A 15,587-nucleotide genomic window follows, 5' to 3' on the forward strand; every position below is an offset into this window, starting at 1 on the left:
TCGAGCAAGTCAAGCAGGATTTGGCCCATAGTACACAATGTTTTTTTTATTGTAATTGTTTAGCACTCTGAATTTGTTATAAGCAGCTGCACATTTAGAGTCTGATTAAAAGAGAGAGAGAAATAAATACTTGATTTTGTGCATTTAACAATGGGGAAATAAGACATGTTCAGATATAAAATGTGACGTGTACACACCATGATAGTCTAACTGCATTATTAATACACAGTGTTATGGTTCTCCATTCCTCAATTCAGAGAATCATAGCATCACAGAATACTCAAACTGGAAGGGACCTTGAGAGACCTCGAGAGGTCATAGAGTCCAGTCCCCTGCCCTCATGGCAGGACCCAGTACCGTCTAGACCACCCCTGATAGATGTCTATCTAATCTGCTCTCAAATATCTTCAGAGATGGAAATTCCACAACCTCCCTAAGCAACTTATTCCAGTGTTTAACCACTCTGACAGTTAGGAAATTTTTCCTAGTATCCAACCAAAACCTTCCTTAATGCAGTTTAAACCCATTGCTTCTTGATCTATCCTCAGAGGCCAAGGAGAACAATTTTTCTTCCTCCTCCTTGTGACACCCCTTTAGATACCTGAAATCTACTATCATGTCCCCTCTCAGACTTCTCCTTTCCAAACTAAACAAGCCCAATTCTTTCAGTCTTCCTTCATAGGTCATGTTCTTTAGACTTTTAATCATTCTTTTTGCTCTTCTCTGGACCTTCTCCAAATTCTCCACATCTTTCTTAAAATGTGGTGCCCAGAACTGGACACATTACTCCAATTGAGGCCTAATCAGCACAGAGTACAGCGGAAGAGTGACTTCATGTCTTGCTCACAACACTCCTGTTAATGCATCCCAGAATCATGTTTGCCTTTTTTGTGACAGCTGTTGGCTCATATTTAGCTTGTGGTCCACTATGACCACACTGTTGGCTCATATTTAGCATGTGGTCCTCTATGACCCCTAGATCTCTTTCTGCAGTACTCCTTCTTAGACTATGATAAACTATGATACCCACACGAGGAAGTGAGGAGACAGATTGACAGAGCCAGACGTGTACCCAGAAACCTCCTGCTACGGGACAAGCCCAAGAAAGAAACCAACAGAACACCACTGGCCATCACCTACAATCCTCAGCTAAAACCTCTCCAACACATCATTAGTGATCTACAACCCATCCTGGACAATGATCCCTCGCTTTCACAGGCCTTGGGAGGCAGGCCAGTCCTTGCCCACAGACAACCCACCAACCTGAAGCATATTCTCACCAGCAACTACACACCACACCATAATAACTCTAACTCAGGAACCAATCCATGCAAAAACCTCGGTGCCAACTCTGCCCACATGTATACACCAGCAACACCATCATAGGACCTAACCAGATCAGCCATACTGTCACTGGTTCATTCTCCTGCATGTCTACTAACATAATATATGCCATCATGTGCCAACAATGCCCCACTGCTATATACATCGGCCAAACAGGACAGTCCCTATGTAAAAGAATCAATGGACACAAATCAGATATTAGGAATGGCAACGTACAAAAACCTGTAGGGGAACACTTCAATCTTCCTGGACACACAATTGCAGATCTAAAGGTAGCCATCCTGCAGCAAAAAAACTTCAGGACCAGACTTCAAAGAGAAACTGCTGAGCTACAGTTCATCTTCAAGTTTGACACAATCAACTCTGGATTAAACAAAGACTGTGAATGGCTTGCTAACTACAAAAGCAGCTTCTCCTCTCTTGGAATTCACACCAGATCAGCTACTAGAAGTGGGCCTCATCCTCCCTGATTAGATCCACCTCGTCATCTCCAGCCTGATTCTGGCCTGCATATTTATACCTGCCTCTGGAAATTTCCACTACATGCATCTGACGAAGTGGGTCCTTGCCCACGAAAGCTTATGCTCCAACACTTCAGTTAGTCTACAAGGTGCCACAGGACTCCTCACCACCTTCCTAGACAGTTGCTTCCCGTTCTGGATGTGTGAAACTGATTGTTCCTTCAAGTGGAGTACTTTGCATTTGTCCTTATTAAAATTCATCCTGTTTACCTCAGACCATTTCTCCGGTTTGTCCAGACCATTTTGAATTTTGAACCTATCCTCCAAAGCAGTTGCAACACCTCCCAGCTTGGTATCATCTGCAAACTTAATAAGCGTGCTCTCTACGCCAATATCTAAATCATTGATAAAGATGTTGAACAGAACCAGTCCCAAAACAGATGCTTCAAAACCCCACTTGTTCTGCCCTTCCAGCAGGATTGTGAGCCATTAATAACTACTCTCTGAGAATGGTTATCCAGCCAGTTATTCACCCACCTTATAGTAGCCCCATCTAAGTTGTATTTGCCTAGTTTAGTGATAAGTAGATCATGCGAGACTGTATCAAATGCCTTACTAAAGTCCAGATATACCATGTCCATCACTTCTCCCTTATCCACCAGACTCATCCTATCAAAAAAAGCTATCAGATTGGTTTGACGTAATTTGTTCTTTACAAATCCATGCTGGCTGTTACTTATCACCTTATTATCTTCCAGGTGTTTACAGATGGATTCTTTAATTACTTGCTCCATTATCTTTCCTGGCACAGAAGTTAAGCTGACTGGTCTATAGTTTCCTGGGTTGTTTTTATTTCCGTTTTTACTTCTCCATCTTTCTCTTAGCGCAGGTCATGTAGCACCGAGTGCCCATGACCACAATGGATGGTTTTATTCCAGGTGTCTTAGAGTTCCAGAGGGCTATTACTGATCTGAGTTAGCCATGTTAATTGTAGGTGAAAGCATGACTCCTACCAGTCCATGACTGAGCAGTGTCCTGACCTGATCTCAAGTCTAATCTTCAGAGTATCATAGAATCCTAGGGCTGGAAGAGACCTCAGGAGTTCATTAAGTCCAGCCCCCAAGACCAGAGACTTTATCCAAAAAAAACCAGCTGGAAGTGACCAATGATGACTTAAATCATCTTGAGGTCAGTTTTCAATTATTAATTATTTATATTAGATCTAGTTATGTAGAAATCTGCTCCAAGGCTCTGCGTTTATCCCATGAGTAAGAGCTGAAGGATTAAGTCCTCAACCTTGTGCTTGAGAATCCAAAACACAATGGGTGGAAATTTTTTGAATAGCAGCTTGATTTAATTCTCCTGTGTTATTTAATTCAGATTCATATGGTGGTAAAGCTGCCTTACCTTAGCTGTTGAGAAGTGCTGAATCCATGACGGATGGTGAGTCAAGAGAGCTATTGTGTAGAAATTGTTTTGTGATGATGTTAAATAATACTTCTATTGTGTTAGCACTTAAGGTCCCATGAGTTTGGGGCCCCATTATTCTAGTCAATGTCAGTGCCTGGCCTAAGAGCACATCATAACAGATTGATGAGTCAAACCAGTGAGTCGAGATAGGGGTTGGAGAGATGACAGGGTAACAGAAAGAAAACATTGGCCAATCAAAGGAAATGAGGATCAGTAATAGCGCCCTCCTCACTGTTTCCAGGCTGCGGTCTGCATGTATTACAGGAGAGGTGAACTTGGAGGGATGCCTCCACAGAGGAACAGGTGCCGACTTAATGGATTTTGAATAGGAGCTTCACCAACTTGCTGGAGGAGAAAACAAGGCCCAATGATCCTCAGTCTCATAAGTGATTCCACTGGAACCCTGACACCTCTCCAAAAAGAGAGGAGCAGCTAGTTCTGAATTTCGAAACCCACAAAAGCAGTGTAAAGCAGTACAAAATGTGATGTGTGATTCGTGTGAAGGCATAATAAAAACTCCAACCACATTAATGACTCCAAAATGGTGATATAATTAAGGAATGGATAAAAAATTGTATTAAATCGAATAGAGCAGAAATCTGCTCCAAGGCCCTGTATTTGGCTCTGCATCAATTCCAGTATTTAGCTACCATAGCAACATACCCTTTGGGGGGAGAGGGAGAGGAAGAAGAAGAATTTACAGTAATACCTTCCACCGTTCATCTAATTAAATCTCACAAGTTTAGTGAAACATGCTGGATTTGTAACTACTCACAATCCGGTGGTTGCACTTGAAACTATCACACACTCTTTAAAATAACATGTTCATATGAATTCATGCAGCAATTTAAACATGCAAAACCTAGAAATAGGTAAAGTACCAGGCTGGAGCAGAAGGAAGGTTTCAGAAGCTCCTGTGTTGAACAATTTTCCTTACTTTTTGCAAAGGCCACTGCCAGCTCTCAAAGTTTTGAGAAAGAGGGAGCTCATCTAAAACTAGTTTCTGCCACTTTAATGCATCACTCCTTCCTGGCACATGTATAAGGGGACTCTGTTACAGGGGCTTTGGGGGAAGCAAGGCATATTTTAAAGTTCTATGGTCCAAGAGATTCAGATGCAAATCACCACCACCACCAAGCATTGCTGATGTAAAAGAATCTTTGGGTAGGAAGCGAGAACTTTGTGAGTAACCTCTCTTCCCTACAGTCCCTGCTCTATCCTTTACTGTCAAGTCCCTCCCCCACCCCCAGCCATAAAGTCTTTTATTTCTTGGGAACAGGCAACTAATGAGAATAGGCTTCATCATGTGCCTATGTCAAACTTACAGTAAGTTGCAAAGAAAAATATCCCAAGGGAGGAGAGGGGGTTAACTGCTCTTCCAGGATTTGAGATCACAGCACCCACCTGTTTTTGCTCTGGCAGTGTGATTAGTGTTCTGAGATCTATAGGAGGGAAGAAAGGGAGAAAAAAAATGAAAAGGTGGGGAGGGGAGATGGGGGGGGGGGAGAGAGAAACACACAGATCCCTCAAGCAGAACAAAAGACAGCAATTCGACCACCACCTATGTTTCTCTCTCTCTCTCCACTGTAAGATCTACCTTCTCGAGGCTGAATAACTTGTACGAAGAGTTTTTTCCCTCAAAACTTTTACCACTTTCCAGCTGTGTGTGTGTGTCTGTCTGTGTCTGTGTCTGTCTGTGCGTGCGAATGCACCTACTGTAAATTGGTAAATACTATCCTTTGGGATTGCTACTGCCAGGTAAGACATGGTTTTAATTTTCCTTTTTCTTGAGGTCCATTTTGCACAGGTTGGAGGGCTTGTTTTATTGACTGTATAAGTTGCTTTACCTCTTCCCTGACCCCCTTCCCCCAGTTCAGTTAATGCCTCTCTGTGTTGGATGGTAATAAATATAAGAGGACATTGATTGCTAAATAGATGCACCTTCAGGGATCCTGTGGAAAGAAAAGGGTTTGTCAGGGACTGAAGTTGGGTGAAATGAGTGTCTCCTCGGGTAGTCAGGGGATTTTCTGATCTGCTCAGCCCCCCCCCCCCGCCCACACACACACACACACACACACACACACACACACACGCGCGCGCTTTTTTCAGACCATGAAGTAGGGTGCTGCAGCAGTGCACCCCGCCAGCAAGGAGGGTGAGGGAACAGAGGTAATGCAAACGTTGTATCATAAATTGGTTAGCTGGGGTGCTATTTCTCTGCTTGTCAGAAAAAAGGACATTACAATAAGGGTTCCAGCACCCTGGACAGCTGGAGGGAGAAATGTGAAAATAGGAGGGTAAATGCTTTAACCTCCTCCATCATGGGGAGAGAAGCAAGATTGCTAGATACCCTGATCAGTAAATCCATTAAACAGAATATCAGTCATCTGTGTACATCTAACTTTTAATTAATCATTTTGTGGTTAAAAGCGCTTTTAACCACAAAATGATTAAATAAAAGTCCATGAGATTGTTTGCTTGTTTTTTTTCCACTCAATCTAGTCATTTTAAGTCTTTGCTTATATAAGTAGTTGCACTGACAGCAATTTTATCACAAAATGCCATTGGTCTGTGCTGTTCATGGTTTGCCATAACTGTGAAAGAACAACAATAACAAACAAAACCCCCTGCATCCTATAGCTCAGTAGAACCAGCAAGGTCTTCGTTTTGGTGTCTCCTGTATTGTCCCCAGAGACTTCCCTGAGAGAGACAATTCCATTGTGGAGATAATTGCTTCAAAACTATCACTTTTACATCAAAAGAACCAATTCCTGAGTTAATGTATGCTAATACCCCAGCCTGGAAGTTATTGGGTTGATCACCTACACATAAGAAAATAATTTGGCTGAAGTGTGTTTTTTTTTTTTTTTTTTTTTTTTTTTGAAGAATTTGGTAAAACAGAAAATAATAGAACAGTAGTATATAGTTTTTGGTTCCCACTTCAATAGGAAGTTGATTTCTATTCTCTACGCTTTTTCAGTCCCTAACAAATAGCCTCAAAATGATTCAGAATTGCTAAATATAAATCAAATTCAAGGAAACACTAGTGATTAATAGTTAATGTCTTTATGGCATTTTAAAGATGTTCGAGTGCTATATAAATTCCAGGTCGCACTGTTTTTGGTAATTATGATTATGAAACAAAATTCAGCCTCAGAGAAAGAGAAATCAATGCTACCTGGCTGTCATCAGAAGCATGTAAACTAGTCTCACTTACTTGGTGTATATTTGCACACTATTTATTGCCTATATTTGAGGGACGAAATACATTAATTGCCGTAGACTATACAAACAGTGTCAGAGGGATAGCCATATTAGTTTGTATTAGAAAAAACTTTAAAAAAAATTAATAGTCTGCAGCATCTTAGAGACTAACAAAAAATGTAGATGGTATCATGAGCTTTTGTGGGCACAACCCACGTCTTCCGATGAATGGAGTTTAAGGAGTCCAAGTTCCAAATAAACAGAAAAGAAAAAAGGGGAATAAGGAGGAAAAGGAAAAGAGAGAAAAATGGGAAAAGAATAGTCAATTAGCATTTCCATGCTAAATGAAGCTGATAGAGAGGATTCTAAGAACCCTTAAGAACTTGGTGCTTGGCTTTTTATGTCGTTAGGATGTGGAATGTAGCAAATAATCCAGTTAAGGTCTTTGTTTAAACCTCTGTTGTAGGTATCAAACTTGTAAATGAAATTATGCTTTGCAGCTTCCCTTTCAAGCTGTTTTTTGAAATTGGCTTGTAATAATATGGAAACTTTGAGATCCATTAATGAGTGCTGGGTCAAGTTGCCTGGGCAAGTGTTTGGAAAGACGGTTGAGATAGTGTAAACTAGGTAAGACTACATATTGATTATATTGTGTTTTTCCAGAGAAGAGATACATTTGAAAAAAAAATGAAAATTTCATACAGAGGAGGTTAACATGTTAATTCTATTTTTATCTAATAAATATCAATAAGCAGGTTGGAATGTAATTCCCCTCCCCCCCCACCACCACCACACACACACTTTAATGTGTCTTAATGTCAGAGGATTGTATTTTACATATTAGATTACTTTCTGTCATAAAGTTCTACAAGTGTATGGTTGGAAAAATTGGTGGCTGTTTATAAAATTGTGTGTACATGTTTATCTCTGTTTTAATGATGCCACAGCTGAAACTTGTTGTTTTTGTCTTCTGCTAGAAGTCTAAACAATTGTCATTTACCATTAAATAACTGTGTTGAATCAGATCACCCCAAATCAGTTTATGGATCACTAACTCAGCCCACACAATTTTTGAGATTTATTTTGAAGATCCACTTTTGTAGATTTGCCTTAATTTTAAGATTTATACTTTCTTTTTTGGTTTCAAAACAAAAATGTATTTTAATATTTGCACCCCAAATAATTGTTTCCATAAAGTGGAAAATGTTATGTTTTTGTAGCATTAAGACAGGAGGAGTTGACCTTGCCATATATCTTATCTTTAAAAAAAAATAGTACAAGGGATGTGTGTACAGGCACGTGCGCATGTGTTCATGTACATTTCCATTTCCCCTTATTCCTTACTCAGACAAACTTCTACTGACTGGACATTTTGCCTGAATAAGAACTGAGGAAAGCTGAAAAAGATATTCAAGAGGTTGCCAACAGATGGGCGGTGAAATCCTGAAAAATATATATATATATCAAATACACAGGGCTTGAATTAAATTTTGTTACCTAAGGGTAGCTATATTTTTCAAGGGGAATGAGTTACTTAACATTTTGCTTAACTTTTCTTGCTTTGTACTTTTAAATGTAAATAGACCAAGAACAAAATGTTCAATAGAATAGATTTTGGTGCAGTTTTGCAGATCTAGACTGCTGCAAAATTAAGTAACTGGGTAGGTTAAAAGATATGGTTGTCTCATCTCAAAAAAGATATATTGGCATTGGAAAAGATTCAGAAAAAAAGCAACAAAAATGATTAGGAGTTTGGAATGGGTACCATATGAAAGGAAGATTAAAAAGACTGTGACTTTTCAGCTTAGAAAAGAGGAGACTAAGGGGGGATATGATAGACATTTACAAAATCATGACAGGTATGGAGAAAGTGAATAAGGAAAAGTTATTTACTTATTCCTGTAACACAAGAACTAGGGGTCACCAAATGAAATTAGTAGGTAGCAGGTTTAAAACAAACAAAAGGAAGGTTTTCTTTACTCAGCGCACAATCAACCTGTGGAACTCCTTGCCAGAAGATGTTGTGAAGACCAGGACTTTAACAGGGATTTAAGAAGAACTAGATAAAAAATATCCATCCCCCTGTGCACCATAGATACAGCAAACTAACACTGCTACAATGTGGAAATAAGTACTCCATAGACTTAAGCAAAGGTAATTCCTACAACTGGAAACCCAGTTCATCACTTATAGGCTGTCTCTCTGTTATGGACTTATGCTGGCATAGCTACAGTACCAAAGATATTCTGCTATAGTACCCATGGTGTAGACATGGCCTGTCTTGCCCAAAATCAGATAGGAAGTTTGTGACAAAGCAGGAATCAAATCCAACTTCCTAGAGTCCCAGACTAGTGCCTATTTTATACACAGGAGTGCTGGCAAGAAAATAAACTTTGTTTTCCCAAGCCCTTCTCAGCCTTTGGTCAGAGTAACAAAGTTCAATATCCCATCACAAGAACACAGGTTATTGCAGCTATTATTTCCATTAACATGATGGAATGATCTCAATGGAAGTACACTACTTTTCTTTCATGCCCGCTTTCTACTTGGTTGCATAAAGTTGTACATCTAGTATATCTACCCCCTGAAGCTAGTTAAATATGATTAGACCTAAGGGCATCTAAATTCCCAGAGACAAAACCACTTATTCCACAGATGTCCTAAAATATTGTAAAGATCTATACTTTAGACCTATGTCTCTAAATTTACTTACAGAATGAATTATTAATCAATCAGTTCTTAAGCACCTGGAAGAAAATGGGGTTAAGTAATAGCCAGCATGGATTTGTCTAGAACAGATCATATCAAACCAACCTAATTTCTTTCTTTTGATAGGGTTACTAGCCTAGTGAATGGGGAAAAAGCAGCAGAACATGAAATGTGTCTTGATTTTGGTAAATCTTTTGACACAGTATCATATGACATTCTCATAATGATACTAGAGAAATATGGACAAAATGAAATTACTATAAAGTGAGTGTCCAGCTGGGTTGAAAGATTGTCAAACTAGGGGTCTGAACATCCTAAACTCAAAACTCGGGTCATTTGAGGTATGTCTAGACTACATGGCTCTGTCGACGGAGCCATGTAGATGAGTTTACTAGACATAGGAAAATGAAGCGGCGATTTAAATAATCGCTGCTTCATTTACATCAAAATGGCCACCGCGCTATGCCGATCAGCTGTTTGGTGGAATAGCTGGGCAGTCTGGACGTGCCGTGGTCGACAAGGGAAGCCTTTGTCGACCGCTCCAGTAAACCTCATTTCACGAGGCATACTGGAGCCGTCGACAAAGGCTTGCCTTGTCAACCGTGTCGCATCCAGACTGCCCCGCTGTGCTGCCAAACAGCTGATCGGCACAGCGCCGCAGCCATTTTTAAGTAAATGAAGCTGCAATTCTTTAAATCGCCACTTCATTTTCCTATGTCTAGTAAACTCATCTACATGGCTCCGTCGACTGAGCCATGTAGTCTAGACATACCCCTGAAGAAGTGGGTTGTGCCCACAAATGCTCATGATACCGTCTATATGTTTTGTTTGTCTATAAAGTACTACCAGACCATTTGTTGTTGTTTAAGTTTAAACTAGGAGGTGTACCTAGAGGGGTTTGACAGAAGTCAGTCCTGCAATATTTTCCTTAACAATGTGGATAATGGAATATGAGCTTACTTATAAAATTCAGATGCTACCCCACTGGGAGGGGTTGGAAGCACTTTGGTGGACAGTATTAAAATTCAGAATGACCTTGACAAATTGGATAATTGATCTGAATTCAACAAGAGGAAATTCAATATACACAAGTGCAAAGAACTTCACTTAAGAAGGAAAAATGAAAAGCACAATTACAAAATGGGGAATAACTGGTTTGGTGGTAGTACTACTGAAGATCTAGGGGTTTTATATTGGATCAAAAATTCAATATATGTTTAAAAAAAGGGGGGGGGGATATAGCCATGAAAAAGGCTGATATTCCAGAGTACTTACAATGGAATTATCATACATAACACATGGGAGGTAATTGTTCAGTGCAACTTGGCAAAGGAGAGGCCATCACTGGGGTGTAGTGTCTGAGCACCGCACTTTAGGAAACGAGTGACCAGAGGAGGGCAACAGAAAAGATACGTTTTGAAAACCTGACATATGACAAAAGGTTAAAAAAACAAAACATTGAGCATGTTTAATCTTGAGAAATGAAGACTGCAGGGGCATGTCACAATAGTTTTTCGCTATGCTATGGCTGTGAAATCCCCATTGCTGTAGGTTTAGGTTTAAGGACAGGTTAAATGAACACCTGTCAGAGATGGGGGAGGTTTAATTGATTATGCTGCACCACAGGAGGCTGGATTCAATGATTTCTCAAAGTCCCTTCCAGCCTTCTGTTTTTATGATTCTCTATCAGAAAGGCAACTTTAAGAGTTTCCCTATTTCTGGCCAACCTTTTCTGTTCAGTGAAACCTAAGGTTGCTTAAAGATGAATAGAAGAGACTAAAAATATTTCCTAACATGATTTAGAGACTGAAATGATTAACAAGGCTCTGTAGGATGTAGGCATGGTTTTAAGAAATGTGGCTATATTAATATTTAAAAACAAAATACAGTACTGAGTTTTTAATTTGTCCTATTTACTTGCAAAGACACAAGTTCTGGTTTTTCTCCTGCAATATTTGATAAAGATCATTGAGACTTATGGCCCCATCAGAACAGGCAAAGGAGCTAAATTTATGATAGAGAATTAAAACCAGGTTCTTTTTCATTTTGCTCATTAACTGATATCAATGAGGTAGAACTAACTTAGTAGCACTTAGAACAATAAGCTTACCTATAAACCTAATGGTGACTATTTAAAAAGCAATGTTTTTTTCTTAATTGTATGGGTAATCCAATGGAAATTAATTTATGGAAATTTTCAAACTCCCCATTTCTGATTTTATTGTAAACTGGTCATTGTTGTCTGCTCAGAAAGCAGTTTTGCAGGTTTTAATGTGGCATAAGCTTTCAGTGCTGAGTCCCTAGGTTAAAATGATAATGGTGTCTTTTAGATTAGAGACAGGGAATAGTATCATGGAGAATTCATCAAAAGAAAATGCTCAATTGTTCTCGAAAACCATAATCCTTCCAATAGATGGGTCTTCAGCTAAATCTGAATCTTTCGCATCCAAGGAGAAACAAACATGCCGTGGAGGTATAAAGGTAAGGAAGAGCTCTGAATTTTACCACACACATCTTTGAATACCTTAGGTTTTGATGCTGGGTGCATTCCCTCCCTTGCCCCTATATATTTTTCATTTTCCATTCAAGCTATAGCTGTTTTAGATGGATGTAATGTATGTGCTGATTCAAATTTCCCTAACTTTGTTGGATGTTCAGATCTGGAACCCTGGTTCACACTCCTGTGTAGAATGTGTCTATTTTAAAAAAATTGGCAGCCATGGTAATACAGGTTTCTAGAACTGGAAAAAAATATTCCTACTGCTTTAAATACAGTTTGACCACTCACTGAATCAACAAACATGCATTTTGACAGGTGGTAGTATGAAGGAGAAAGCCAATAGTAATGTTTTTATTTTTTGTTCCCATCAAACTCTGAGCCTTCCCAAAATTGCTGTGCTTGAATGAGCATGCTCTCTGTAAGTTCAACTTCAGCAGCCTGCCTAAGACTTGTGATGTAGCATTTCAAGGTGATAATGTCACAACACATGTATGTTACAAAGCCAGAATGGACAAGCACTCCCTCTGGAAATCCAGCCTTGCTCAATTGGGTGGTAGAAGATTAGTTGCTTTTTTCCTGCAACTGGTCTTTTCTTGCAATCTGCATTCCAAGGACAACTTCAGAAGTCTTCTGGACTTCTGCTGAGGTGTGAGGTCATCTGAATTCACTGAGGTATGTTTGGCACAACCTGAACCAGAACGTCTTTGTTATTACCTAATCCTTGCTTGCTCTTTGCATTTGTTATTTCTTCTGGTTTTCCATTGCACTCATCTATAGTCTAATCCAATATCTCCTTAAGTCCACGTGAAGACACCTATTGACTTCAAAGAGAGTTGGATTAGATGCTGTAAATAACAACCTATAGCAGATAATTTGTTCTGTGATACCATGAGTCTGGTAATTTTGTTCTGAATAAAATGACTACTTTGATAACATAAACTCCTGGATATTCCCATTGGCCTCATCTACCACCATAGAATATCCATTGGTGGATGAGAACTGGGCCACTGTTGTTTACAAATGGGGAAAAAAAAAGTTATGCTAATTAAAGTTGCATTATACAGTACTAGCAATAAAATCATTGCCACTCTGTTTGCTCAACAATAATCTGATTCCCTCATTGAAAAAACCTTCAGTCACAGCCACTAAGGAATTGGCTTATTGCTTCCAAAATACACTAATATTATAGCTCAAACAATTAGTCCAGTTTGGTGGGTTTTGTGTATTGTTTTTTTTTTGGTAAGTAAACATGATTTGGGCTAAGTCTACACTACCAGGTTATTTTGAAATAATAACTCCCAAAACAACTATTTAGAAATAAGTTTATTCCTCTTCACAAGCAGGAGTTATTATCTTGAAATGACATGCTTGGTGTGTGAACGTTCTTATTTCGAAATAACTCCCCAGTGTAGACATGCCCTTATGGTGCATTCAATATCCAATGTCACCTATGATTGGAGGTGAGTTGGAGGAGAATGGAAAATCATGGGCATTTTTACATTGCCAGTGTAATTTTAGAGCATTTTGGATACCTACTGATTTCAGGTTCCCTTCTAGGTAGTTCCAAGACATGTGTGAAAAATAGCATCAATATATGTCCAAAAACGAAGAGGTTGGACATCCTGTTTTCATTATATTACCCCTGAAAATCATATTAATGTTTTTACATGACCTTGTAATATCCACAGTCATTTACACCCACACAAAGGAAAAAGACAGTTACGCATATTTGCTGGGAAAGCCCTCATGGTGGGAAATACTGTTTATAGTATTCAAAGGATGGAAAGTTTTATTTAAATTCCAGCCAGCAACAGGGAGATTTCCACAGGTAGCAGCTTCTCCTAGGAAGCAAGGCCAGTGTGACATTGGCAAATTTGGAAGCTAAATGAGAAAATTTGCATTAAGCTTTTATTTTGGTGCAATTCTACAACAAACCAAATTAGGAGGGAAATATTCACATGGAGCTTTTGATTTCCCCAATCTGTGTAACTGCACTCAGGATAGGCATCAATACATGGCATGGGGGATATTGTGGTCCTTGGTATGTGATGCTCATTGTGATGTGCATCATTGCTATGGGTTTTTCCCTATGCAAAGGAAAGCATAGCCTTCAGTAGTGAGAAAACATATGGCCTCCATCACATAAGCGCATAGTATGTGACTCTATTCTGGAGTTGGGTGCAGCTGGATGAAAATAACTAACTCTCCAAAAGGAGATGTGGGGAATCTCCATTTAACAGAAACAGTACACAGAAATCTAGTGTGTGTAAGGGCAGGGCTTACTGGTGCTACTACCTCATGGATAGGTCTTTAGGTCATAACTCTCACTCATCTCTGGTGTCCCCAGCTGGTCATCACTCCAGTGTGGTGGTGGTCTCTCTTCTGGTACGTAGCAACACGTCCCTCTGCCCAGGTCACTACTGAAGTCTACCCCTTTCTGAGGTAACAGTGTCTAATAAAATCTAGAAGTCCAACAGCTCCCCAAAAGGAAGTTTTGCCCAGATCTGGGCTCCTAAAGGCCCCATGTTTTTATTTCAGGGCTTACACTGTCTTTATCCCTCGTGCCTCTAGGAGGCAGGGGAGTTGTCACGTTTGCTGCTGGTTGGTAGGGGCCCCCGGGCCTGTCCTCTCTGCAGGGTTCCCAACCAGAGCTCTGCAAGAGCCAACACCCCGGAGTGTTCAGAGGTTACCTCCCCCTGGACCGCTTCCTTCCAGTAACTTTCTCAGTTCAGGGCAATTGGAGAAGAGAGTGAGTTCAAGAACCATAAAGATCTTTAATTCAGCCCTTTTCTGCGCCATAGGAGCTATCTCTGCAGCAGCAAAGATATAAGAGAAAAACACAGATACACTTTAGTTACTAGATGGCAGGATATTTGATGGGGGAAGAGCCATTCTACAAAGGATGTTTTTCATATGAAGAATTAAAATGAAGATGGCTTGTGGATGGCGCTGGAGACTGATAAAGGGATGCAACACCTTTTACCTCATGCTCATTGGTTAACATGAAGTCCAGGTTGGGGTTATTTAAAGCCCATATTCTGCAAGTTGCTGCACAGTGGCAGACTTACCTGGCTGGGGGACGTCAGGAGAAACAGCTTTCGGGATAGGAGCATAGACATTATGTGAAATGTGGGCACCCTATGTGAAATGGTTTGCTCCTGTCAGTCTAATTCCCTAGTGAGCAAGTGTCCATGTTTTAAAAAAATAAAACAAACCAATTAAACTACTCACAGCTGATGCTAATTGCTGCTACAGGAGGCTGAATTATCCCCCTATTCCTAGAGACAGTGTTTGCTTCGTCATTTTGTTGTTCTCTGCTAGGGATAATAAAAGTATTGTCAGACCGTGAAGGAAATTTAAATGGCTCTGTCCATGAGCTGCGGATAAATAGAAGACTGTCAATCCAGCACTGTTTACAAGCACAGAGAGTGTGTGGGTGGGGGGGGAGGGAGCATCACTCAATTAAAAATATTCAATACAGTTAATAATAAAATTAAGTATTTGTTCTTCTATGGTCTTAATCACCATTAACTTCTCTCTCAGATATTTCTTGGCGCATTATCCTTTGTTTACTTCGCTAAAGCACTGTCAGGAAGTTATTTAAAAAGTACCATCACCCAGATAGAAAGAAGATTCGATATCCCTTCTTCTTTGGTTGGTGTTATTGATGGCAGCTTTGAAATTGGTATGTGGTGCTTCCATTTTTAGACCAAACTAATGCCACCATTCCCTGTGGCAAATGATCATACAAATCTCATAGGCTTACTGCAGTTAAATGAGATTCGCCTGGCAAGAGCAAATGTGGTTTACACTTGGTGTGACAGTGATGAGACTGAGCTTAACATGACCTTGATCATGTTATGGGTGAAAGTGTGGTGGTGACTGTTGCATTTCTCTAA

General features: G+C 39.8%; 1 protein-coding gene across 4 annotated transcripts in view; it reads left to right on the forward strand.

Moving 5' to 3' along the window:
• The window catches only part of LOC102459228 (solute carrier organic anion transporter family member 1C1), a 49,036-nt gene that overhangs the window by 9,560 nt on the left and 23,889 nt on the right, over positions 1-15,587 (forward strand). The window contains exons 2-4 of one of the 4 annotated variants that reach the window (XM_075897872.1): positions 3,186-3,248; positions 11,519-11,669; positions 15,232-15,373. In XM_075897872.1, the coding sequence (XP_075753987.1) occupies positions 11,541-11,669; positions 15,232-15,373 (271 nt within the window). In that variant the 5' untranslated portion in view covers positions 3,186-3,248; positions 11,519-11,540. Of the gene's footprint in view, positions 1-3,185; positions 3,249-4,791; positions 5,034-9,895; positions 11,670-15,231; positions 15,374-15,587 lie in introns of those variants that run through there. The other 3 variants (XM_006121286.3, XM_075897891.1, XM_075897866.1) reach the window with 3 other exon arrangements.

Source organism: Pelodiscus sinensis, chromosome 1 (assembly GCF_049634645.1).
Source record: "Pelodiscus sinensis isolate JC-2024 chromosome 1, ASM4963464v1, whole genome shotgun sequence".
Classification (NCBI taxonomy): domain Eukaryota; kingdom Metazoa; phylum Chordata; order Testudines; family Trionychidae; genus Pelodiscus; species Pelodiscus sinensis.